Source organism: Helicoverpa zea, chromosome 25 (genome assembly GCF_022581195.2).
Source record: "Helicoverpa zea isolate HzStark_Cry1AcR chromosome 25, ilHelZeax1.1, whole genome shotgun sequence".
In the NCBI taxonomy this organism is placed as follows: Eukaryota; Metazoa; Arthropoda; class Insecta; order Lepidoptera; family Noctuidae; genus Helicoverpa; species Helicoverpa zea.
Genome location: NC_061476.1, coordinates 5,377,525 through 5,403,934, shown reverse-complemented (window position 1 = coordinate 5,403,934; position 26,410 = coordinate 5,377,525). Strand labels below are relative to the sequence as shown.

Below are 26,410 nucleotides of genomic sequence, written 5' to 3'. Positions count from 1 at the left end.
GGTGGCCTATTTAATGGACCTTATGATATTTTGAAACTATTACCTAGGAAGGTACGTAAGACGAATAAAAACCCTGGGATATATGTATGTAGGTACATAATACAATAACTTTACTATCTAATAAATTCGACTTTGAACACTGCATCATGATTGTTAGTTTAATTTTCCATGTCATTCACCTATTAGGTAAGTAATTATCTACTTACCTACTGATACTGGCATTGTAGGTAGGAAGATATGCCTTTTGTGTACAAAGTCCATTTCCCGTTGGGGCGAAAGCCTGTCGGGATTGTTCGAAAGAGTTACCGCGGCCCTGGTACATAAAGGGCTTCAGAAGGAACATGATGGGTTTTAGTCAGTAAGAATTCTGACCCTCCCTCAGGCTGCACGAAGCATCGGTCGTGTGATGATTTCCCACTAAAAATAAATGGATGAGTAGGTACCCGTAGGTAAATGTGTGTGAATCATTTATTCGTTTGCGCATTAGTTGAAATTCTTAGATTTCTTATCATTGATTTCCTAATTCATTTCCTTTTTTCCGAAAAATATTTCCGTTTTAAGAACTTACATTAGGTACTCAATTCACGGGCTGCCATTGTCATAATTTTTCCAAAAAAATTGAATTAAGAAACATGTGTAAAACTTTGCGTTTTAGTCTTAAAGACTTTAAAATCAGGGGTAACGAGAGTGGTATAGCCTAGTAACCCAGTTCCATTTACCCCTAACTTCACAAGTCTCGTCTAGAAACACTAAAAACGCGGTAAAACTGAGAGGTAACAAGACACTAGAGAATTTTCTTGCTTGATATTTTCTTCGACGGAAATTCTTTATGGTAGTTTAAGCTTTCTTTCAGAGAGTAAGTAACTACATTAGTAGTAGTAATTACCTACTTAAGTATGCGGAGCAAGAATAATACAGAATGTATTTAAATCATTTTCTTGTCTCATTTTCGAATCTTCTTTGTATAGGCAAGACTTTGAGAAAAAAAACCTGCTTAATTGGCTATGTATTCAAAGATTACATTAAAACAGGCATTATGAAGTTCTATCATATTATTATTTGGTATTTGGTTTTTTAAAATCAATTAAATAATATTGGGTATAAATTTTTCGCTATCCCATTGTATGTCGGAGCGCAGATATAGGTACGCGAGACACTATTGAGTTTCTATTGTTTTAAAATTAGCGACATACAAGCGGCTAAGTTTCTTAGTAGTTCTTGTTGAGTAATTCTGAAAAATCTGTAGCTAAACAATCATTTTATACAATTACGTATAAGTAATACAGAATTTGCACAAGTGACTGAATTTTCAAGTAAATAACAAATTAATAAGAAACGTGTTAACATTTTTGTTTGATCAAGTGCGTATGAATCAGTTTTGGGAATTATTATCTTCTATTATGTATGACTAAGTAGGTAATAAGCACTTATTAATATATAATTTATTATTTGGCATGATAAGTAGGTATCAATAATTAATCGATAAATGGATGACGATCAATCTACGTGTGTTAATGAATCATTAAATTATGGAGGTTATCTCAAGAATATTAAAGAGAATTGAAAGAAAAACTTATCATATCGTACTTTACACATGCAGCTAATAATTTTGAGATAATTTCGAGTACTATTGCACTGGCCATTATATTAATATACATAGGTACTAGCTTCTGCCAGCGGTGACACCTTCTTCGTGCAATCGAATAAAGAGTAGCCTATGGCCTTCCTCGATAAATGATGAATTTTTCAAATTGGATCAGCGCAGCAGTTCCTGAGATTAGATAAACAATGTCTTCAGTTTTAAAATATACTATACATGTAATGTAGCTGTTTTTTAGCGGCTTCACCTGCGTTGCAATGGTTCAACTGTACCTAAGTATCAACCCGTACCTGGATAAAATATTGCCTATGGTCCCGAGTAGCATAGATACGCTATATTTTTATATCTAGCTTTCCAACGGTCAAATAATTTTTGACATCGGTCCAGTTATACATTATACAGTAAGTCTGACGCCAATCTAACCAAGGGGTATCGGGTTGCCCGGGTAACTGGGTTGAGGGGGTCAGATAGGCAGTCGCTTCTTGTAAAGCACTGGTACTCAGCTGAATCCAGTTAGACTGGAAGTCGACCCCGACATAGTTGGGAAAAGGCTCGGGAGATGATGAGATGAGTCCAGGTATACATTACAAACAAACAAAAATATATATTTTTTCTTTTTATAATATTTCGGTATAGATAGATAGATCTATATAGATTTCAAGAACCTCTTTACCTTTTGATTCTGCGTATAAGCTTGTAAGTACATATATGAAATATTTTCAAGTAAACAGTAAACTTTTGATAAGACGGAGTAATGACTGCGTATTATCTCGATCACTTAACTTTATCCTTGTTAATATGTACTATCAATGCATAAGTTCTTCTGTTCGTTTGTATGTTCATTATCCTGATCTATAACCCCTCACTTTAAGTTCGAGTGTCTATCTGTCTGTGTATGTCTGTGGCACCGAACTCTAAAACGGATGAACGGATTTCGATAAAGTTTTTTAAAATTTATTTTTCAGAGGAGAAGATACGGCAGGAATCTTCTTGCCTCGAAACACATAATGGGTCTCCATAGAAAATGCTTTCATTACCTATGTATTTTTTCTATTTAAATCGGGTAAAACCGAGTGAAAAAATTGGTATTATCAGGTAAATAGCTACTGATGATATTATCACCACTTGAGCCACAAAACAAAGCGAGAAACCGATTGGAATCCACTCTTGCGCAAATTGATTGCACATATCAGTATTTGATTAGAAAATTGAAAACAATCACTTAGTCATACTTTTTCCACGTTTTTAATGGCTTAGTTTAATTGAAGAAAAGATGATTGATATATCTACTAAAAGGGATAGAAATACCACAGTTAAGATACGTATATTAATTATAGGGCAATTACAATTTAGAATTTTCACTACTTTCCATGGTATTAGGTTATAGATGTTTTATTTCGCGAAAGCAGATGACCATATTTGTGTATGTAAAGGACGAGTCTAAAGATATTTGCTTGATAGGTACTTCATATAATCTTTATCCTAGTATCCTGAATTGGAAATAGGTATCTAGAACGATAGGTAAGATTACCTACAGTAAGACTATTCTATCGGTGTTACCTAGTGCACAAATTTTAAACTATACCTATTATTATTATTATTCTTTATTGCACACATAAATACATTTGACACACTGAAAACGGAGACATTATGTACAACGGCGAGCTTAACCCAGTGTTGGGTTCTCTTACAGCCAACCTTAGAGTGAAAGAGTGATTTGATGGGGTAGGGCGAATGTGCAACGTTATACTAATAACAATAATATATATGTATAATATCTTAATAAATTAAATATATACCTTTTATAATTATATAAAATATATACAATATAATATATACAAATATATACACAGGTCATAATGATAAATAATGTTCCTTAACTCGTCTCTTAAACATATCCAATGATGAGCTCTCGCGTATAGAATGCGGAAGGGTATTCCACAGCCTAACAGCACGAACAGTGAATGATCCATCATAGCGACTTGAAGTGTGGGATGGGACACGAAGCAGAAGAGATAAGGAAGAGCGACAAGGTTTGCCTCTGGGAACGAGGAACTCAAAGCGTTCACGAAGGTAACTTGGAGTGACAGGATTGTGAAGAACAGAGTAAAGAAAAGAAAGAACGTGAGCGTCTCTACGCCGCCGAATAGGCAGCCACTTCAACTGGTTCCGAAATTCCGACACATGATCGTACTTTCGGAGGCCAAAAATGAAGCGGATGCACAAATTCTGCAGACGTTCGAGTTTATCAAGTAGCTCCTCAGTCGCATCAAGGAAACAGACATCAGCATAGTCTAACAGAGGAAGGAGGAGCGACTGAGCGAGAGTAATCTTTGTTGGAAAAGGCAGGAACTTCTGGAGACGCTTGAGTGATTGAAACGAGCAATATACCCTCCTGCTTACTTCTGCAATGTGTTTAGCCCAAGATAAGTTGCAGTCCATAAAGACACCCAAATTTTTAACGTGCGATGAGTAGGCTATTACTACATCGTCATACAGAAGTGGGGGGGGAGTTTGCAGCCTATTTATGAAATATCTGCCACCAATAATGAGAGCTTGAGATTTGTTCGGGTTAACTAGGAGTCCAAAATTTTTAGCCCATTGACTTATACTTTCAAGATCATTATTGATGGCGCCAATAACCCTAGAGAGCTCTTCTGGTTGACAATGCTGATAAAGCTGTAAGTCGTCTGCATAAAGATGATAGTGCGAAACAAGTGACTTTGTGATTACGTTAATAAAAACGGAGAAAAGTAAAGGAGAGAGAACACCACCCTGGGGTACACCCGCAGCCAGATCACACCACTCAGAGGAAACCTCATGAGTACGGACCGACTGCGAGCGACCCCGAAGATAAGAACTGAACCACGCACCTGCAGAAGAAGATATATTAAGTGACGATAGGATGGCTAAGAGGATGTCAAAATCAACTGAATTGAAAGCACTGCTGAAATCCAGTAACACCAACACTGTCAACCGCCTGTTCTCCATAGCTAGCCGAATGTCGTCGGTTATTTTAACCAGAGCCGACACTGTGCTATGACCAGGGCGGAAGCCAGATTGGTACGGACTCAGCAGGCTGTTTGAGGAGAGGTGACGAGACAACTGATTATTGACAACACTCTCAAGGACTTTTGATAGGATTGGGAGGATGGATATTGGACGGAACTGAGAGACTGAGGAGGGATTAGACACTTTGGGTAAAGGCAGTACATGGGCTCTTTTCCATGCTGAGGGAAAGGAGTTGGTAAAGAGGGAGTAGTTGATGAGATGTAAAACTACAGGAATTAGTTCATCAAGGATAAGGAGAAGCATTTGGAGATGAATACCATGATCTCCTACCGCCTTTGTGGAAATGGATAAGATTGCACGTTTAATATCTCCTTCCGCAGCTGGATGGAATGAAAACGCAGTACAATTTGGCCGAGGAGCATTGGAGAGATAATGTAGAGTAGAGGATTTTACGTCATCAGCCAGCGTTACTGGTGACATCGAAAAATGAGCATTAATTGTGTTAGGGTCCATATCGGTGGTGCTGTCATTGACAGCCTTGCCAATACCGAAGGACTTAAGAAATTGCCATACTTGCGCGTTGTTAAGGTTTTTGATAGAGTTATGAATGTGGCGTCTCTTAGCATCTCTGCACAGACGACTGCAGCGATTCCGTAGCTTCTTGTATGAGGTCCAGTTCTCCTCACTGGGATCACTTCTGTATCGTCTTTTAGCCCTATCCCTTTTCGCCATCACCTGCTTAATGCTGTCTGATAACCATGGCGCAGGCAGATGCCTAACTCGTACCTTCTTGAGTGGGGCATGCTTGTCGTAAAGAGATAAGATCAACCTGTTAAACTCAGAGACCATAGTATCTACATCATTGCAGTCATAAACAGCAGACCAGTCAATATTGCCCGCATCTTCCCTCAAACGATCCATATCAATGTTCTTGAAACTGCGAAGGAAACTGCTATTATAAAAATATAAGAAAGATATAGTTAGCACTTCGTTTGCATTCATAAAACAATTTGAATTTATTTCTCCCACTTTGCTCTCACAAATAAACAAAATATCTGTGAAAGTCAAAAGTTTCAAAGTCAAAGTCAAGTTTATAGTAAGTATATGTGGTATATGACTTACCCGAACTAGTTATTTCGCAAGAAGCTTTATACCTACTGAAAGATTTAACGGAAGCAAAAACCATTATGAACAGATGATGGCATAATTAAACCATTTGATAAAGCATTCTTAACAAGAAAAATCATAAAAAATAATCTTGAATAAATTAACTTTTCACAATATCACCACCACACACCATAAACTTTATTGTTTTATATTTAAGTGTATCTTTAATATTGTTTGCTTTGTTTAGCTTTTTACTGTTTAGCTATAAAACTTTACTGCGTTTTACACCTAGACATGTCTCATTTTTATTTGTTTTCAAGTCTGCAGAGATATAATTCTTTGTTAACAAAATATCATTCATTCGGTTAAATCATACGATGCGGGGTTTGCGTAATATATTATTCAATAGATTTAGAGTTGAATAGTTTTGATGACACGATTACAATTAACAACACACAATTATCAAATTGTCACCGAAACTTAAACATCAGTTTTCTTGAAACAACTGTTAATTGTCAATTTTCGCGTACAATTTTCAAAATAAACTCAGTTGTTTTAGAAACGGACGTTTAAGTTACTGGTGAAAATATACGTCTCGTCAGTTAATCTATAACGTTCCGTTTGCAGATAAACTAAACATTATCTGATTATTACCAAACGTTGATCGCCTTTGTTATTGTAGAAATAAAATACACATTTTTATAATTTCTATAAGGAAAAAGTAGTTAATTTATTGAAGAAACGCTTCTTCAGTAAATTAACTACTAATTTGTTTGGGCTCATAAATCAGTATGAATGGAAGTACCACGTAATGAATGAATGAATAAACGAATTCCTTAAAAAAATCACCATCGGGCAACTGTTAGCCGACTTTTTGGTCTGCAATGTGCGAGTACCTACTACAAGAGTTTCTTTAATAATTAACTACTTAAACAAAAAGCAACGTGATCTCTTAAACAATATTTTAAATAATTTACGAGTAGGTATACCTACTACATAAGTGAGTTATTCAGGAAAAACCCTAGAATACAACAATATATTAATTTAGTTATTACAAGTAACATTGACATTAATGTCAATGAATTGTAGTTTGTAGAATAAGTACTACTTTACTTATCTTCAGCGTTCATGTCATTGTACAGATAATACGCAGAAGTATTTTTCCCACTTCAATGCGATTTACATTTATTTGATATCTATAGTGATACCTATTAAAAGAGGCAGAGTTTGTTTGTTTGCTTGAACCTGCTAATCTCAGGAACAACTGGTCCGATTAGAAAAATTATTTCATTGTCGGAAAGGTATACATGATCAGTGCAGGGATTTTGTCATTTTTTGTCATTAACCATTAAAAAAATATACGTATGACTACCGGAGGTCAATCGTACCACTTTATTGATCTCTGGTTTAGTGCGTGACTTGATCTGAAAAGGCCTTTTATTGTTAATTTTACACTTTTTAATAAACTTATCAAAGTAAATAGTAGTAACCAACTGTTGACTTAGTTATCTACATAATGAACCAAGCAATAACAAAAGAAATACAGTCATTTAATAGTAATATGTATATAACTAATATTCTACTTTTCATTATTTCATTTAAAATGTTTATTACATTTGATTGTCATTACATAATATTACGATTGTATATTGTACTATTTGAAGCACGTTCAAATCTAACGCAATACTGAAGCAATATTCCGTAGTAATTATTAGTAATCTGAGGTAATAGTAAATTCAACTATAGTTTGAATTCCTGGTGCAATATGTCATAACAGAACAACGATAGGTAATAATATGAAGAAATGATTCATTACACTCCAAAATATTACTGAGAAGAGATTTAATATTCATTGTTTTGCTAAGTATTGAAGCTAGGTGTGTAGGGGAAAATTAAAAAAAAAAAAAAACATATCTTAGCTTCTTACATAGTTAGGCTGCGGGATTGTTCGAAAGAGTTACCGCGGCCCTGGTACATAAAAGGCCTACGACGGAACACGACAGTTTTTAGTCAGTAAGAGTTTACGTCGTTAAAAAAAAGCTTCTTACATAGTTTGATCTGGGACAGAATCAAGACAGAATATACATATAATCAATTATGACATGTAATGCAAAACTAGGGACTGTATTAACTTACATAATAGAATAACTACATATATAATAGTTATTCTCTTATAAAAGATAAGTGTCCCTTATATGACCATAAGTTTGCTTTATGTGTCTCAACTTATTAAAACAAAAAATAATCGACAATGGAAATAAAGAATCCTCATCATCCTCCGAGCCATTTCCCAAACTATGTTGGGGTCGGCTTCCAGTCTAACCGGATTCAGCTGAGTACCAGTGCTTTACAAGAAGCGACTGCCTATCTGACCTCCTCAACCCAGTTACCCGGGCAACCCGATACCCCTTGGTTAGACTGGTGTAATACTTTCTGGCTTCTGACTACCCGTAACGACTGCCAAGGATGTTTAATGACAGGCGGGACCTACAGTTTAACGTGCCATCCGAAACACAGTCATTGGTGTCTAAGATATACTTAGAAAGTACATACAAACTTAGAAAAGTTACATTGGTACTTGCCTGACCTGGAATCGAACCCGCGCCCTCATACTCGAGAGGTTGGTTCTTTGTCCACTAGGCCACCACGACTTTTAAATAAATAAAGAATAAAAGAAATAAAGAATCCTAGCTGATGGCAAAGTTAGTTAAGTTTGAAGTAAAAGTAGATCTTTTTCTTCAACCATAGTAGTTCTTCTGTAGAACAGTACGGTATCATGTCATCCCGTCTAGCAGTATAATCTTCTCAAAGCAAATATAGTGGTTATGATGATCAAATATTTGCTAAGTAAATAACCAACATGAGACATTTAGCAGACTATGAATTTGAGACTAGGTTATGCAGTCAAAAGGGTTTTTCCTCACGCCTTACAATGTATTATTTCAGCTATTACCTAAAGTAAAAAGATAGGTATATGGTAGAATCTATATTCTCTTGGGAATTAGTCTATCTCTCTGTCTTTTAACACTCAGTCTAAATTCACTTTTAGGTAGATACACTATGGTTCAATTTTGGGTATACCTACTATTACGGTTATTTAAATCAAGTGTTTTATCGCATAAACTATCAATAGAATTTACGTGCCTCGATAAGATGCTGATTTTCCTAATAATGCACTTGATTTGATTGACATTGGGAAAATTATGAAAAAACCTTTAATGCTTAAGTGTTCTCAAGTGGTATGTAAAATCCGTAATAATATCTTTAAAAAAACCTGTCACTGGGCTTGATAAAGATAAAGTACTTTTAAACTGTAAAAGTGTATTTTCAAAAACAATATCATGGCTATAATCTGCATATAAGCCGTTTTCCCCAAATTAACAAATATTTCAAAGAAAACGCTCATCGCATCCAGATTTCAAAAAGACAGTAATCATCCTTTCACCATCTCTAATCCAATTTTCTTCTTGAAACTATTTTGATCTCTTATTGCAAGACATAGATAACCCCACTTACTATTTAGTTCCTAGTATTATATTGTTAAGAACCTAATAAACAAAACAACACATTTTCCTTAATGATTCATTAAAGTGATAAAATTCTATTCATTGACCGATTATCGTGAATCATCTGCCTAGCCTTTTCCCAACTACGTTAGAGGCTACCCGGATGCACATATCAGTGTTTTACATTGAGCAACTGCTTATCTGTCTACTGTTTACTACCTTCAAGATTAACTGTCTGACAACCGTCTATACAACTATCAGCCGACAGTTTAGAAAGAAAAAATATTTATTGACACAACACAAGACACACATAGAATAAAAAATACAAAAATAACAATAGGTTGCGCCAAATAGATGTCTGTCATTGAACATCCTTAGCAGACGTTGCGGGTAGTCAGAAGCCAGTAAGTCTGACATCAGTTCAACCAAGAGGTATTGGGTTGCCCGGGTAACTGGGTTGAGGGGGTCAGATAGGACAGTCGCTCCTTGTAAAGCACTGGTACTCAGCTACATCCGGTTAGACTGGAAGCCAACCCCAACATAGTTGGGAAAAAGGCTCGGAGGAGGATGACTGCAGTTTTCAAGGACTGGGGGAAGGCCTTTGTCCAGCAGTAGACGTCTTTCGGCTGACAAGACGGTGACTGCTAGCAGGCGCTCAAATGTTCAATCGATTGGAGATTCATTTTTCAATGTTTGCTAATGAATTATGGTGACAAAAGATACTTGAGGAAACCTGGTCTTAAAATGTAAATAAAACTTCTTATAAAAAAATCCGTAAAAGTAGTTTTATTTAAATGTCTAATAATTGCGTAAGTGTCAGAAAACTGGTCTTTAAATGTTTGGAATCGGTGACCCGTCGATTCTGACCGGTGAAAATGTGGGACACTTGGTGATAAACGCTCATTCCTACTATGTATGAAAAGAGGATAAGCCCTGCAGTTGGACGATTAAATTACAGATTCAGATTTACAAGTATTCCAAGTATTGAAAGCAAGAAGGACAGAGACTGCCCTTTTTCCTGTAATTTCCTTTAATGTTTACTTAGATCTTACTTTACATACTTAGATGCTCCATTGAAAACCGGTACTATTAATAGGTTTAATCTTGACTATTTATTGTGTTTGCAATGATATGCAATGATCAGGCTTCTAACGTTCACAAGGCGTACTGATAAAGATAATGCGAGAAAATAAACAATAGGTTCATTTATGCACTAAACACTTACATTTAGCAAGATAAGTTAAGGTTAAGGTTTGTAAGTACTGTAAGGCTTTAAAAAAAACTTTTCATGAATTTACTTTCGTATCACTTATCGGAGGACTTTGGGGAGGTCATAGTAGAAGCCAGTAAGTCTGACGACCAGTCTTACCTATTAGTTGCCCGTGTAACTGGGTTGAGGAGGTCAGATAGGCAGGCGCTCCTTGTAAAACACTGGTACTCAGCTGCGTCTGGTTAAACTGGAAGCCGACCCCAACATAGTTGGGAAAAGACGCACGGCTGATACTAAATTTCTCCACTATTTAATGGATGTTATTATACATATAAACGTTCCTCTTCAATCACTCTGTCTATTAAACAAAGCGCTTCAAAAAGTACATAGGGATGTAGGGACAGAGAAAGCGACTTTGTTTTATACCTACTATGTAGTGATGATACACGCATTTGAGTGTAGTAGGTACTCACCGCTGATCGTGAACACTGGGTTGCCGTTAAGGTAAGGAGACTGATCCTCAACTTTCTCTGAGGGTTTGACAGTATCCGGGGCTCCAACCATGCCTGGGAACAAGAGATAGTTTATGTTAACCAATGTATTTTGATAAATTCAGACCATGTTTTCATAATAATGTGTGTGAAAATCTGAACAATGGACATTCTAGAATCATTTAAATTGTCTGTTTTCATATTTCTATACTTTGATATAATGAAGAAAAAACCTATTTTGTTTGTTATATAATTTTCTCGTAATTATATTAGTATCTATAGATGACTAGCTATGTCATGCTTATTCGGCACTAAAATGATAATTGTAGATAATCGGATAAACCTTTTAAATAATCATCTTCAATTTTCCATTCTACCTATAAAGAATCAATAGATTACATTAATCTTGTAATACCTACCAGGTCGAATTTTAATGTGATAAAAATTGACTTTGAAACCAATAAATACCTAAAATGAAAATTGCTGATTTTTTTTCAATGTGAAACCTCTAGAAAAATCTCTTTTTACGTGATATTTCTCTTTCTACTGCGAATTTTAATTGGGTTCGGCGCATCGTATTTTATTCTTCCATTAATACTTTTTTTATACATCAATAAAGGTATTTTTTTTTCATTAATTAAAGAAATCACTTCGTTGATTAGCCAAGAAAGTAAGTAGAGATTGCCATAACTTATCTTTTAGATCTATCTTATTTATCACACATCTGTACATTATATATGTTCAAGGAATAACATATAACATTATAATTGAGCAGATGGTTGGATGTAGTTTTCCTAATCTCAATTAAAATCTATGATTGGTTTTGCGTCAACAAATCTCTTGGTGGCGTGATTTTTTATCTCTTTTGATAAAACTACATAAGGCACCTATTATACAATATTCAATAGGAAAATGGTTTAATTGTTTCAGATATCTTTAAATTGCGATAATAGCTTTGTCTGTCTAAAATTCTCTCGTGCCAAAACTTTTGAACCGATTCCAATGAAAAACGCACAGAAAGTCTTGAACTTGAGAATCATACAGGTAAACTCAGATTGCAAATTATGTTTGTATGCATAATTGAATCTCCCTTATGCAGCTAATTCTCTCTTCTTACTAGTTAGTTGTCAAATGGACTTACCATTTGAAAACTAACTTCAGGCACTATCTGTCTGGATGAAAATGTACAGAGATACTTCGAGAGAGGACATAAACTACATTTTATCCGGCTGCGGGAGGTACATAGATCCCTCTGGACGACATTGGAACTGAAGGGAACAGCTAATACACTGTAGGTACTACCAAAGACTTTTCTATCTGACCACTTGTGAATTTTTGGTTTAAAATCCTTCGGTGCTATTCAAAGAAAAGTCTTAGTGGTCAGACGGGAGCGACCCCGATAGTACCTTCGCAGAAAATTTACAAACAAACCTATGAAATGTAAATACTTCTTCAACCATATATATGGTCAATAAACAAGCATAACGTATCAAAGTTAGTGTTTAATTACATAGCGTTATCGAAACTTATGTAGGTATCGAAAGTCGTGTGAAACGGAAACCACACAAGTTCGACACATTTGGTGCATGAAATCTACGGTTTGACCTAAATAGTGTTACGGAGTTTAGAGTGCACACACTGCAAACTTTTAGTCGCCCGACAGTTTGTTAAGGCTCATAAATCAGTATGAAGATGAGTGGTAATACGCACATAACAACGATCAGGTATTTGAACGACCCCACCGAGGGGGTCCCCACGTTGTCGTCGTGGTGGGGCTTGCGTGCCTCAATGATCCTGAAGCTCTGCCGGTAGAGTTACTCATGCCGGAAAGGTTCAGGGGAGAGGCCAGACAAAGAGGGACCCAGGGAGGGGCCGCTCCTGACCAGTCGACGCTAGTGGACATGGCAAGGATGCGGCCATACCCGCGGAGGTGCAGGCGCACTAAAGCGGTGGTCGTTTGCTCTTCGTACAACGAAGAGCAAACCTTTCGGCGGGTTTGCTGAGCCGGGTTGGCCGGACAGCAGACGGAGGCATGTATAATGCCGCCGCCGAGGGCTTGGCTTAATCGCCCGGCCCAGAGGAAGGACACCTCTTGATAAAAAACCACCCAATCCCAAGTTTCGGGAGCGCGGCGAGGGGATGAATGGCCGTGGGGGACACGGTCGTTAGCGCTCCCCCCTGTTGGGGCCAGCCGCCCCCAACAGTATGTAGGCTTGCCCCGGTATGAGGCCACTGCCGGGGTCGACGTTTAGTTGCTCTCATTCTCGTGGGACGTATATGGATTCACAAACTTTAAAAACAAACAAAAAAGACGAAAAGGAGTGGGATGAGGACTCGGAATCCGAGTCCGTGTCCAGCGAGGGGGATGCGGGGGGTTTTAAGCTCCCCCGCAACAAGAAGGACCACCGGGCCGACGCCTTCCTCAAGAGGAGGAGGGAAGACCCCGGGTCTTCCTCTGGTGGTCGCGGGGCCTCGGCCAAAAAGGTCGCCAGGAGGCCCGTCAGCGAAGGGTCCGCTGGGGCTTCTGTGGGTGGTGGAGGAGCGGCTCATCTGAGCTCCTCCTCCGAGGAGGAGTCGGCCATCGGCTCCGACCGGGAGCGGAGGGCGGACTTCGAGAAGACGGTGGAGTCCGCCATCAGGCAGGTGGCCCTAAAAAGAAAAAAGGCCAGCAAGGATGGCGCCATTGAGGCCGCCACCGCCTCCATCACCGCCGCAGCGGTGAGCAACTTTGGCCGGGCTCCCGTGAGCGAGCTGGCCAAACTGCAGCAGGAGGTGGCTCGTCTGACGGCCGCCCTGGAGTCTCTCGTGGAGGAGAACAGGAGTCTCCGGGCGGAGCTCGCTAAGATGCGCGAGCAGGAGGCGGAGCGCGGCGGGGCCAGGCAACAGGCGCAGACTGCGCCGGCTGAGAGCCAGATCCTGGCCCTAGTCCGTCAGGAGATGGCGGCCTTCCAGGCTCGCTTCTCAGTCCTGGAGGGCAGGGTTCTGCGCCCCCCCCTCGCGGCGTCGAAGCCCCCAGCGGCCCAAAGGGCCTCCTATGCGGCTGCGGTTGCAGCGGCACCCCCACCCAGAAGGGGACCGCCGAGCAAGCCCCCTGTCACGGCGCCGAACGGACCGACCAGGAGGGCGCCCGCTCAGCCAAAGCCCAAGACCGCAAGGGCGGTCCAGGCGCAGAGGCCCCCGGTGCCAACGTCAGCACCGGCTCCGTCGTCGGCACCAGTGGCGAAACGCCCTCCAAAGCCGACACCGTCTGCGGCCCCTACCTCTTCTGCCACTGAGTCTGAGTGGCAGGTGGTGGGGGAAAAGAAAAAGAGGCGGAGGGCGGCCAAAGCGGCCAAAAAGAAGGCCCAGAAACAGCGGCGCAGGGAGCGAGCCGCCGCGGCGAAACTCCGCGCCCCCAAAACCGCGGCTGTAGAGTCACACTACAGCCGGACGCGGTCAAAAGGGGCGTGTCGTACCGCGACGTGCTCGCCCAAGCAAAGGAGGCGGTGAACCTGCAGGAGCTGGGTATCGCCTCCGGCCTCCGGCTCAGGGTGACCGCAACGGGCGCCCGAATGCTGGAGGTCCCAGGAGCGGCCAGTGGGCCCGCCGCAGACGCTCTAGCCGAGAGGCTTAGGGCGTCCATAAGTGCGGACGACGCCCGAGTCTCCAGGCCCCACAAGTGCGCGGATCTGCGCATCATGGGCCTGGACGACTCAGCTACTGCGGAGGAGGTAGTGGCCGCCGTCGCTAGGACGGGTGGGTGCTCCGCCGACGAAGTCAAGGCGGGCACCATACGTCCCGACTTCAGGGGCACGTGCACCATCACGGTGAGCTGCCCCGTGACGGCGGCCAAGAACATTGTTGACGGCCGAAGATTGCTGGTCGGCTGGGTGTCGGCGCAGGTTAAGCTGCTTGACCCCAGACCGCTGAGGTGCTTCCGATGCCACGTCGGGCATCATGTGGGTGTCCGTTGCACCTCGGAGGTCGACCGCAGCGCCCTCTGTTTCCGCTGCGGTCAGCCCGGTCACAAGGCCGTGGAATGCAGCGCCACGCCGCACTGCTCTGCATGTGCGGCTGCTGGCAAGCCGGCCGAACACCGGGCGGGGAGCAAGACCTGTGCCCCACCCGCCAAGCCGAGTAAGGGCAAGGGTCGGCCGTCCGTCGTTGCCACCGCCGCCACCTCCGCAGTGGCCACCACCGCAGCTCCTGCGGCCGCCGCCGCCCCCAACGCTGCCGCCGCTGTCGCCGTCGCCACTGCTGCTGCCGCAGCGCCCGCGTCTGAAGGGGAGGAAGACGTGATGGAGTGCTAGCCTGGCTCCACTACGCTTCCTCCAGGCGAACATCAACCACTGCGCCCGTGCCCAGGATCTGTTGCTCCAAAGCATGGCGCACTGGTCGATCAACATCGCCGTGGTCGCTGAGCCGTACTTTGTCCTTCCCAGGGATGACTGGGTTAAGGACCTTAGCGGCTCAGTGACCATCATATCGTCGGCCGCCGCTGGTACTCCTTCCCTCGAAGGGGTGAAGAGTGGAAGGGGTTGCGTCGCAGCACGGTTCGGGGAGATAGTCGTCGTGGGGGTGTACTTCTCCCCGAGCCGAACTCTCGCCGAGTTCCACAACTCCCTCCTGGAGTTGTCCGTCGTCGTCGGAAGTTATTCCCTCCCCGTGATAGTGTTAGGGGACTTCAACGCCAAGAACTTGGCCTGGGGTTCCCGACGCACAGATGCACGGGGTAGGATGGTGGAGGACTGGGCGCTGGAAGCAGGCCTGGTCGTCCTCAATCGGGGTTCTGTCCCCACGTGTGTACGGATGCGGGGCGAGTCAGTGGTGGACATCTCGTTCGCCAGTCCCGCTCTGCTGCCGCGTGTCTTTGACTGGCGCGTGGAGGAGAGGGTGGAGACCTACTCCGATCATCGGTACATCCGGTTTGACGTCTCCGCCCAGAACCCTAGCGCGCCGGTCCTGCAGACCCCGAGTGGTCCACGTTGGGCGCTGAGGCACCTGGACCGGGAGCTTCTCCTGGAAGCCTCAGTCGTGCAGGCCTGGGTGTCATCACCGGACAGGCCCGCCGACATCAACGACGAGGCGGAGTGGTTCCGGGAGACCATGTCCGAGATCTGTGACGTGGCCATGCCCCGAGCCCCGCCAGGACGCGCCCGACGCCAGGTGTACTGGTGGTCTTGCGAGATCGCCGCCCTTCGAGAGGTGTGCGTCGCTGCGAGGCACCTGTACACCAGACACCGCAGGCTGCGCATCCGCCCTCCGGATGCAGAAGCCAGGGAAGCAGAGCTGTACGAGGGATACAGAGCTGCGAAGACCGCCCTCCAATTGGCCATCATCCAGGCCAAGGAGGTGGCCAATGCGGAGCTGCTGGGGTCTCTGGACAGGGACCCGTGGGGGCGCCCGTACAAAATGGTGCGGGGCAAGCTCCGCCCATGGGCCCCCCCGCTGACCCAGAGTCTTCGGCCTCAGCTGGTGGAGGAGGTGGTGAGCGCTCTGTTCCCTTCGCGCGGGGAACACTCTCCCCCGCCCATGGCTCTGCAACCCGCGGTGTCAACGACGGACCACACTTCCGACGACGACGATGTCCCCGAGGTGACTGGGGTGGACCTGAGAGTGGCGGTGGCTAGGCTGAAAGCCAAAAACACCGCCCCAGGGCCTGACGGCCTGCCTGGCAAGGCCTGGGTCCTGGCCCTTGAGGCTCTCGGGCCTCGACTTAGGGGGCTTCTCAGCGCATGCTTGGAGAGGGGCCAGTTCCCACTTCGTTGGAAGACAGGGAAACTGGTCCTCATACGGAAGCCGGGGCGCCCTGCGGACTCTCCGTCCGCATACCGGCCTATCGTGCTGCTCGACGAGGTGGGCAAGCTCTTTGAGCGAGTTGTCGCACACCGCCTCGTCGCGCACCTTGGGGGGATAGGGCCGGACCTTGCGGACCACCAGTTCGGTTTCCGCAAGGGGCGCTCAACGGTGGACGCCATCATGCGCGTGAGAGCTCTCACGACGGGGGATGCTGTGTCCCGGGGGGGGGGTCGTCTTGGCGGTGTCTCTTGACATCGCCAACGCCTTCAACACCCTTCCCTGGAGTTGCATTAGGGAGGCACTCCGGTATCACCGGGTGCCGACCTACCTTCGTCGCGTGGTCGAGGCCTATCTGTCGGATAGGTCCATCATTTACCCCGGTCACAATGGGGAATGGAACCGGCGAGAGATGTCGTGCGGTGTTCCGCAGGGGTCGGTACTGGGGCCGCTCTTGTGGAACATCGGCTACGACTGGGTGCTGCGCGCCGACCTCCCTAGCGGCGTCAGCGTGGTCTGCTACGCTGACGACACGCTGGTTCTGGCACAAGGGAGGTCGCACCAGGAGGCGGCCGACATAATGACGCGCGGGGTTGCGACAGTCATCGAGAGAATCCAGCTGCTGGGCCTGGGGGTGGCCTTGCACAAATCCGAGGCCATGTGCTTTCATGGGCTTCGGAACGCGCCACCTTCAGGCTCCCAGGTCACGGTGGGGGGGGGTTACCATCGGCGTCGAGAGGGCGATGAAATACCTGGGACTCGTCCTCGACGGCCGGTGGAACTTCGTCGAGCATTTCCGACGTTTGGGCCCCAAACTGGAGAAGGCAGGTGCTGCATTCAAGCGGCTCCTGCCCAACCTGGGCGGCCCAAACGCCCCCTGCCGCAGACTCTACGCGGGGGTCATGCGGTCCATGGCCCTTTACGGGGCCCCGGTATGGGCACGTTCGGTACGGCCGCGGGCTTTACACTACCTGAACGTGCCCCAAAGGGTGATAGCCATTAGGCTAATCCGGGGGTACCGCACGATTTCCCGCGAAGCAGCTGGCCTACTTGCTGGACTGCCACCGTGGGATCTGGAGGCGAGGGTCTTCTTGCGCCTGTACGACTGGCGCGAGGAGGCTCAGCGCCGGGGAGAAACCCCGTTGCCGCGGCAAGTTGTCGCGCAGCGGGCGGAGCTCCGGGGCGATCTCATGGTGGCCTGGAGGGAGCGACTGTCGCAACCCAGTGCAGGGCACGCCACCATCGTGGCGGTAAGTCCCCTCTTTGAGGAGTGGCTCGGGAGGAGTCACGGCGCCCTCACGTACCGCATGACGCAGGTCCTCACCGGACACGGTTGTTTCGGGAGGTACCTGCACCGCATCGGTCGTGAGGAGGCGCCCGGGTGTCACCATTGTGCGGACAGCCCCGAGGACACGGTGGACCACACAGTCCAGGTGTGCCCCGCATGGGAGGGGCACCGCCGGGTCCTCGTCGAGGCTTTGGGCGGCGGCGACCTCTCGCGTCCGGCCCTGGTTCAGGCCATGGTCCGGGGCGAGAGGGAATGGGATGCCGTCGCCTCCTTCTGCGAAGCGGTCATGCTCGAGAAGGAGGAGGCGGAACGCCAGAGAGTTCGCACCTCTCATCCCGGCCGCCGCGCTGGACCAGGTAGACACCATGGGCGCCGGGTGTCGCGAGATGACTCCCGGCCACCGTAGGCGTGGGTCTGTGGGCGGTGAGTTCGGGTGGCTCATCGTCCCTCTGTCTTTCTAGACGACAGACCCGTGTCGACGGCGCGCGTTGTTCCACGCGCTCCTCAAAGAGATGTCAGCAACCCCAGCGGGGCCCAGCAGGGCCAAGGCCTGCCGGGGCTGAACGGAACACGACGATTTTAGTCAGTAAAAGTCTGACACTCCCTCACCGCTGCTAACCCACAGCGGGAGGGGTCATTTGATGATTTTACGTCGCTAAAAAAAAAAAAAAAAAAAAAAAAAAAGGTATTTGAACGAATTCAGACCGACTGAAAACTTTGGTTGGATTCACGATATTCATTTAAAAAAGGCCGATATCAGACCGACTAAAAGCTTATATTAAATTCACGAGGTTCTTAAAAAAAATAAATAATAACTTTCAACCACCGGGTTCATTAAGGGCAGGAGGATGACCAACCATCGGGTCAAGTGTCGGCCGACTGTTTAGTCGTCAGTATGCGCATACTCTTAGTAGGTATACATAATATTTAGTTGCAATAGGTACTTAGCTAAGGGTGTGACCCGTTTTTTGTATGAACGATCATTAGCCTTCGTCACGAGGAAACTGCTTCCTGCACTACGATAAAATATGGGTTGTTAACAATCCCAAACAACGTGGTAAGTTTTTTTTGAAGTCGGTTTAGAAGATCGACTATTTCATTATGATATAGTACCTACTTACCCATGTACCTAGCTATATGAAAAATTGAGTTTATTTGTTAAGCTGTTATGGTTAATCGGTTAAGATTGAGATAAGTAACTATTTTTAAGTGCTTGAGTACGCGTGTATTTACTGTTGTATATCTGCTTGGAAATAGTGGAGGCCTAGTGAGTAAAGATCCAACCACTCAGCTGTGAGTGTGGGTTTGATTCCAGGTCAGGCAAGTGCGCATCTTTTCAAATTTTATATGTACTTTCTATAGTTCGGCCATTCAGAGAATGCGTTCCTGACACGTCGCGATTGAACTGACGACGTAATAACATTCATTGATTATTGATATAATAATGTTGTTTTAATGCTCCTCAATTGTTAAAACGGTAAACAACCAGCAAAAATATTTTTATCGTAACTGCAACGCCATTGCAAAGTTACGTCGTCAGTTCAATCGCGACGTGTCAGGAACGCATTCTCTGAATGGCCGAACTATAAAACACACAACACCAATGATACATTAAAAGGTAAATCAAAATAACTCGAGGATACCTTTACTATCAAGTCTGAAATCACCAACACGCATTGAGCAAGCGTGGTGATTAACGCTCAATGCTTCTCCGTGTGAGAGGAGGCCTGTGCCCAGCAGTGGGACGATTAAAAAGCCTGATGATGATACTTCGTACTGACAAATAAAACTGTATTTTTAACACAAAAGTCTTAAGAACGACCTCTGAGCGTAATTGTGTTAACGCCATTAACAAAGTAATATGATACTAAAGGAACTAACCTATTTACTAAGCGACATCTCGAGTGACTATAATTCATGTATTTTTTAATCTGACCTTAAATTCCTTTGAGTATGACACAGAGTACTTAATATTCTTGCATTTTACGAAAATTATGAGAGACGGGTAAATGATACCGACTCTCCTCCGTTTTATTGAGCTGCCGGCTTAAACACTTAATAAGCCCCTGTTACGTTGCCCTGTAGTTTTTAAAAGTCTACTTTTTTCCCAAGGACAGGGGAGTAACACCTTCAGCATCCAAAACCTGAATTGATATGTAAGTTTGATAAAAACCTACTGAACACATCAGTAGCTTTCAGACAAGTAAAATTTTCCCCCTTTTTCCCTACCTAAAAATCTAACCCCGTGCATGGCAATCGCGCTTGACCACTAAGTAGATCAATTTATTAGACGCAGTTAATAAGATCACTTAACATTTCTTTAACCATCATATTAATATTATCGATAGTTTAAACTTATTTTACAGCTTGAAACTGCAACTTCAGATAATTTTATAGTTCAGCGAATAGGGCAATTTTATTTAAACACATGTATAAGTTACAATATTTCTAAACAATAGTCAATAGCATGGACATAATGTCACCGACCATGAAAACTGATGGCATGTATTGATTACACGGTGAACATAATCATCAACGTATATCATCATTCGTGTTCAAACTTAGAGTAATTTTAAACAAACCTAGTTCGTTTTTCGTGTTCAACATACCTAGTACCTGATTCAATAAAGTATCCGGATAGTTAAGTATCAACCATCTTACATCTTAGCCAAAAATCCGGGAAGTAATATCGTCTTGAAAGACAGCTATTGGAATATAACCCTATCTATCATTTTATCGTTCTATCTATGTCATAAGTCTCCGTAAGTCGGAAAATACGAAAAGAAAAGATATACATACAGTGAAGAGTTTATTTATTTGCTTGGACCCTACTAATCACAGACTAATCTCAGGATTACTGGAATGATTTGAAAAAATCTTTAAATGGTAGGGACACGGGGAAACCACTGCGCTAGATAATTATCAAACACGAGAACTATCAAGATTCAAACAAAGTAACAATAGATTTTTCATCATTTTTGTTTTACTGCATCTGAGAATGATTTTCAATCCTTTCCCAGTACTTATGAACCATACAGTAAACATAGGAAATCGATACATTTCTTTAATGGGAACTGTCAACGATATGAATGACGGGTATTTTCCAAGTACTACAAACAATTATTGTTGGAAAGATAACCTCATTCTGTAAACAATGTTAATCTGCTCAAATAAAAGGCTAAACGCTGTGTTTAAACATGCTTATCTTAGGAAATACGCGTTATGATTTTATTCGCCTTTTTCACGTGGTATTTAATTAAGTCGAATCAAAATACTCAAGCATTGAGAAAAGTCAGAAAATAATGATGCCTATTTCTTATTCGATTTATATAAGCTATATGCGATATACCCATAATCCAGTTTTGTCATAGTACGACTAGCTTCCGTCAATGTTTTCAAACTCCTCCCGTGGGACTACTCTGCACACCCGGATAAAATACAGCCCAAGTTTTAGTCGATAAATTGGCTATCTAACATAGAAAGATTTTTTCAAATCAGAGCAGTGAGATTAGCGCATTGAAGCGAATTCTTCAGCTTCATAATATTAGTTTAGTTTAAGACTATAATATATTCACTTATGTACATCTCAGGCATTTAGCTGACTCATAATGTACCTAATTAAAGAACGCAAAAAGCAAGTGATGTCGCCTGCGAAAACTAGTTCTCAGTTTCACAAAAACCTCGGGCCTTTCCCCTATAATGAAGCCAAGGTAAAAGAAATAAATGTACTTTTAAAAAGGTTGATAACAATAAACAATAACCTATTTTTATACATTATAGACCGTCTTATCTATGTGTGTCATCTAAAGAGTTATTCTTATTGTCTATGCATTGGTATCATGGTGTTTTTATTATCTGTTAATCGGTAGCGTCTGCGCCAATTGTTATCAACTTTTATGGTTCAAGTGGTTTGTGGAAATTGGACAAGAAAATATGATATCAAACTGTCTTTGGAAAGGCTAGATCATAATGTATTTTAATGTAAGTATAATGCACAATAACTATGGTATTTCCTAGTGTTTTATGCATACATAAACGATCGTAAGTTAGATAATTTGTTGCATTATTTTTGGAGTAGATTTTTGCTAGATATAATCTAGACTTTTATATAGAACCTCTGCCGTATCTGCAGTGTTTAGTATTGGACCCATCCACTCACCAACCGCGACAAGCATAGCTTAACTTTGATCGTCCTACTTACTATGCTAAAGAATGCAATGTTTATATTTAGTCGACAATGTGTGCGTACAAATATTACAAAGTAGACATTTTTTGTAATGATTATTCGCCAAAGTAAACATAATACGTCTTACAAAGGTCGATGCGGTTGCTAAGCAACGCGTTTATAAATAAATAAACGTGAAGTAATGAGTTTGATTGCGTGGGCGCGTCTGCGCTTGCGCAGATGACTGCACTACTGAGCCGGATTATATTGTCTTGAATGTTATTTCCTTTGAAATGTATCTTAAAATTGGTGTACCCGGAACGTTCATTTGAATTTTTCCTACATACGATAAATTAAAATACGGACAGGTAGAATTAAATACCTACATATCTTAAGTATATACCGTTTTAGAACTGAAACAACATACAGCTTTGCATAATATAAAAAAAAAACAGTCAAATTTAGAGCTACCTCATATAAAGGGTTCCGAACCCAAAAGGTTAAACGGGACCCTATTATTAAGACTTCGTCCGTCACCAGGCTGTCTCACGAACCATGATAGCTAGACAGCTGAAATTATCTCAAATAATGTATTTCTGTTGCCGCTTTAACAACAAATACTAAAAACGATAATAAAATAAGTATTCTTAAGTTGAATATGCACGATTTTTTAATCAAAGAAAGTACTTACATAGTTTGCCCAAGGCCATAAGTTGACATTAATATTGTATCCGTAAAATCTCTTTCTGAAATAGTACTGAAAACGTGATCCCTCACATTTATAGTTCCAGTTGATAATCGATTATTGCATGCTATTTAATTGATTTACTCTCGATTGATTACTGCACTTTTAATAGCAGGCAAGTGTGAGTTTTTATAGATCTGATTTTTATTTACAGATCGTGATATGAGTATAAGTTTTGAAAATGCAAAAATACTAGGTATGTCTTTGCATAATCTCTCGTTACTATGGGTCTCTTAACTGAAATCTAAATGGATTTTATTTATTATGCCGTGTATGTACGAACGTTATATTTAATGCAATACTTGACTATTTCATGAAATATAATAAAAAAGTAAGTAATAAATAAAAAAATTGATAATAAATTGGGTAAGCGCTTCAACACACTGCAGAATAAACTGTCAGCCGACAGTTGAAAAAAATTGATCGGTTCGTCGGTATTTTTGGATGGTCTTAATTCCCAATCAAAGTTGCCGATGCATTCATCATCATACTGATTTACGAGCCTAAACCAACTCTTGGTTCGAAAATGTGAGCTCCATTTAACAAATTGGTTAATCTTCTCAGTAATCCAATATCGTTGTTGTTTAACAGTTTAGTAAAGGCACGTGTTATAATGTCGCTTATAGCGGTTAGGCTAAACAAGACTTATGTTTTCCAAATAAATACCGTTGCACGCGAGTTTACGCGGTTCATGGTTCATGAAATGAGCTATTGTAAGGAAGTGTTACTTCATAGTTATTATTCTTAGCCATAAAACCTGCTTAAAAAATTTCGACTTCTATAAAGACTTTGCCAGACATTTTAAATATTTTAAAGTTAGCTAAATAAGTGATGTCCCAGATAAATCTTTCCAAGCGACATAATTCATCTATGCATATTTATTTACAACATCACTGTAGGTATTTAATAGAGTTTCCTTAAAATTCCAAAACATACGTCATTGGAATTAACATATGTACTGTTCACAGTGATGTTTAACATATATTTTATCATTAGACACATATTTCAAAAGCTGCTAAACTTCAGATCTGTCATTCTTCTTGTGTTGTAATATATTTCTAATCAACTCTTTGATATCAGTAGATAAAAAGATCTTATCTCATTGGAGTCATAACCTTTTGCAATATGGATCAATACACCTACATGTTGTTTCATTTTTGTACATATTCAAAAAGTATTTTATAATAAATCTTAAATAACAGTTAAATTATTGAGCATTTAGCATTGAGCAAGCGTGGTGATTAATGCTCAATCCTTCTCCGTGTGAGAGAAGGTCTGTGCCCAGCAGTGGGACGATAAAAAGGCTGTAACAGTTACAGTAACATTTAAATATAATGATATCACTCTAAAGGTCAATGAGAAAATAAATAGCCCGAGTACTAAGTAAAATACAGATTAAACTTGCAAAACCATGGAAATTGCGATTGCACATTACATGAGCATACCCAATCAATGTTTCGCTATTTCTTTGAAAGTTACTTTTGATATTAATAAACAGGCCCTTTAAACTTGTAGATTGGCTCTCATTTTATTGTGAAAACTATTTGTTGCAATCAGCAATCGACCGCAAAGGCTTGCAACATAACGGCGACAGAATTTTGTAGACTTTTTTGTTTTCGGACGAAAATTAGGCTCGGTTTACTTAACGCTTTACATATAAACGTGCTTCTTTAAAATTATCCAGACGTTATTTTATATTCTCGACTCGAGTATGTGGGTGTGGGTTCGATTCCAGGTCAGGCAAGTACCAATGCAACTTTTCTAAGTTTGTAAGTACTTTCTAAGTAATCTTAGACACCAATGGCTGATAATAAGGTGAAGGAAAACATCTTGAGGAAACCTGGACTATAGTCTGAAATCACCAACCCGCATTGAGCAAGCGTGGTGATTAATGCTCAATCCTTCTCCATGTGAGAGGAGGCCTGTGCCCAACAGTGGGACGATAAAAAGGCTGTAACAGTAACAGTATTTTATATTTTAAAGCTACCAAATTTAATGCAGATTTTTAATTTTGTACGTTACAGCTGTAAAAAATATTTACTCGAGCATAAATTGTAAACAAATAAGTAAGAATTGATACTGTATACTTCACAATCTGATTATATAACATGCGTGGCTCTTATCTATGATAAAATAATTACATATTATGCTCAAATAAAATTGCATCAAAAACAAAAAAAAAAACATTTTCTATTACTAATCAAATTGAATAAAAAAACCATAAAATATTTTTTTTTTTTATAACATCACGTACACTTACGTAAGCAAAGACACGTGCACACACTAGTTAATTACAATTCTACATGACAATAGTTATTGAACTGACAAACAATAATAATTCATGGCTGTCATGGGAAGCGCTCTTTCCTTTTTATGGCATTTCCTTATGTTTGTCAATGCGGAAACAACTGTATGTAAAGTGTTCTCCTTAGAGTGTGTAACAAACAGGATAGTCCGACAACCTGTCTTACCAAACTCCGAATATTCTTTTCTTAACTATGTTGGGGTCAGCTTTCAGTCTAACCGGACGCAGCTGAGTACCAGTGTTTTACAAGGAGCGACTGCCTAGCTGCAGCCCACAACCCAGTTACCCGGGGAACTCGGTTCCCCTTGGTGAGACTGGTTCTTAGACCCATTTAGGTAGTCGAAGAGTGTGCTAGGCTATTCTTACCATACTTTACATTTTATCCTACTAATTTCTCAAAAAAAAAATATAGTCAAAACATGATAACAACAAGACAACCAATTACAAAAACAAATATATTCGTCTCTTTAACCTCATGCGGAACCTTCAATGCAAAACCAATTACGCGACTAATGCGAACTGCAGACTGCCACTGACGACGAAGTGGTAGCAGCATGTGCACTTGTACAGTCGCCCTCAGATATCGATTGCTTTCATGTAACAACGGCTTGTTCGGTTGGCAGTTGCAGTCGGCAGCTAGGTTTCAAAACGTACCTTTATGCTTGGTGCGGTCATTGACCTATCTAATACCGGTATCGAATGCCTAAAAAGCAATAATGTTTCTAGAATAATAATCTGTAGCCGAAGGTACGAATTGATGTATTTTGGGAAGGCAATACAATTTCAAAAAAAAAGAAACATGCTATAGACAGTAAACAAACACTAATAAAATAAAGAGGAAATATTTTTAGTTTGTTTGCAGGTTAAAGACTTCGACTCTACTAAACCGATTTGGAAAAATATTTTATTAGGGAAGCTACACTATGCATTCCCAAGTAACGTAGGCTATATTTTATCCTGGTACGAGCAGGAACACAGCTAGTAGGTATATAACGTATATTAGTAAGCGATTCACGCAAGACAGGATATTTAGTCTTTTGACTTTGGTAAGGTCAAATCTAAAAAGACTAAAAATAAATAAAGAACAACACCTGTTCAACGCCAGATTGAAAGACTATAAGAAAAAAAAAGACTCGAATCGGATAGCGGAATTTTAAAAACAGCTCATTTCATCAGGTAATAAAAATATTTAGATACTAGGGTAGC

General features: G+C 42.0%; 1 protein-coding gene across 3 annotated transcripts in view; it reads right to left on the bottom strand.

Moving 5' to 3' along the window:
• LOC124642599 (solute carrier family 41 member 1-like) overlaps positions 1 to 26,410 on the bottom strand; it is a 106,615-nt gene that overhangs the window by 32,239 nt on the left and 47,966 nt on the right. For all 3 annotated transcript variants that reach the window (XM_047181074.1, XM_047181073.1, XM_047181075.1), the window contains exon 2: positions 10,909 to 11,001. In XM_047181074.1, the coding sequence (XP_047037030.1) occupies positions 10,909 to 10,999 (91 nt within the window). In that variant the 5' untranslated portion in view covers positions 11,000 to 11,001. The remainder of the gene's footprint in view (positions 1 to 10,908; positions 11,002 to 26,410) is intronic.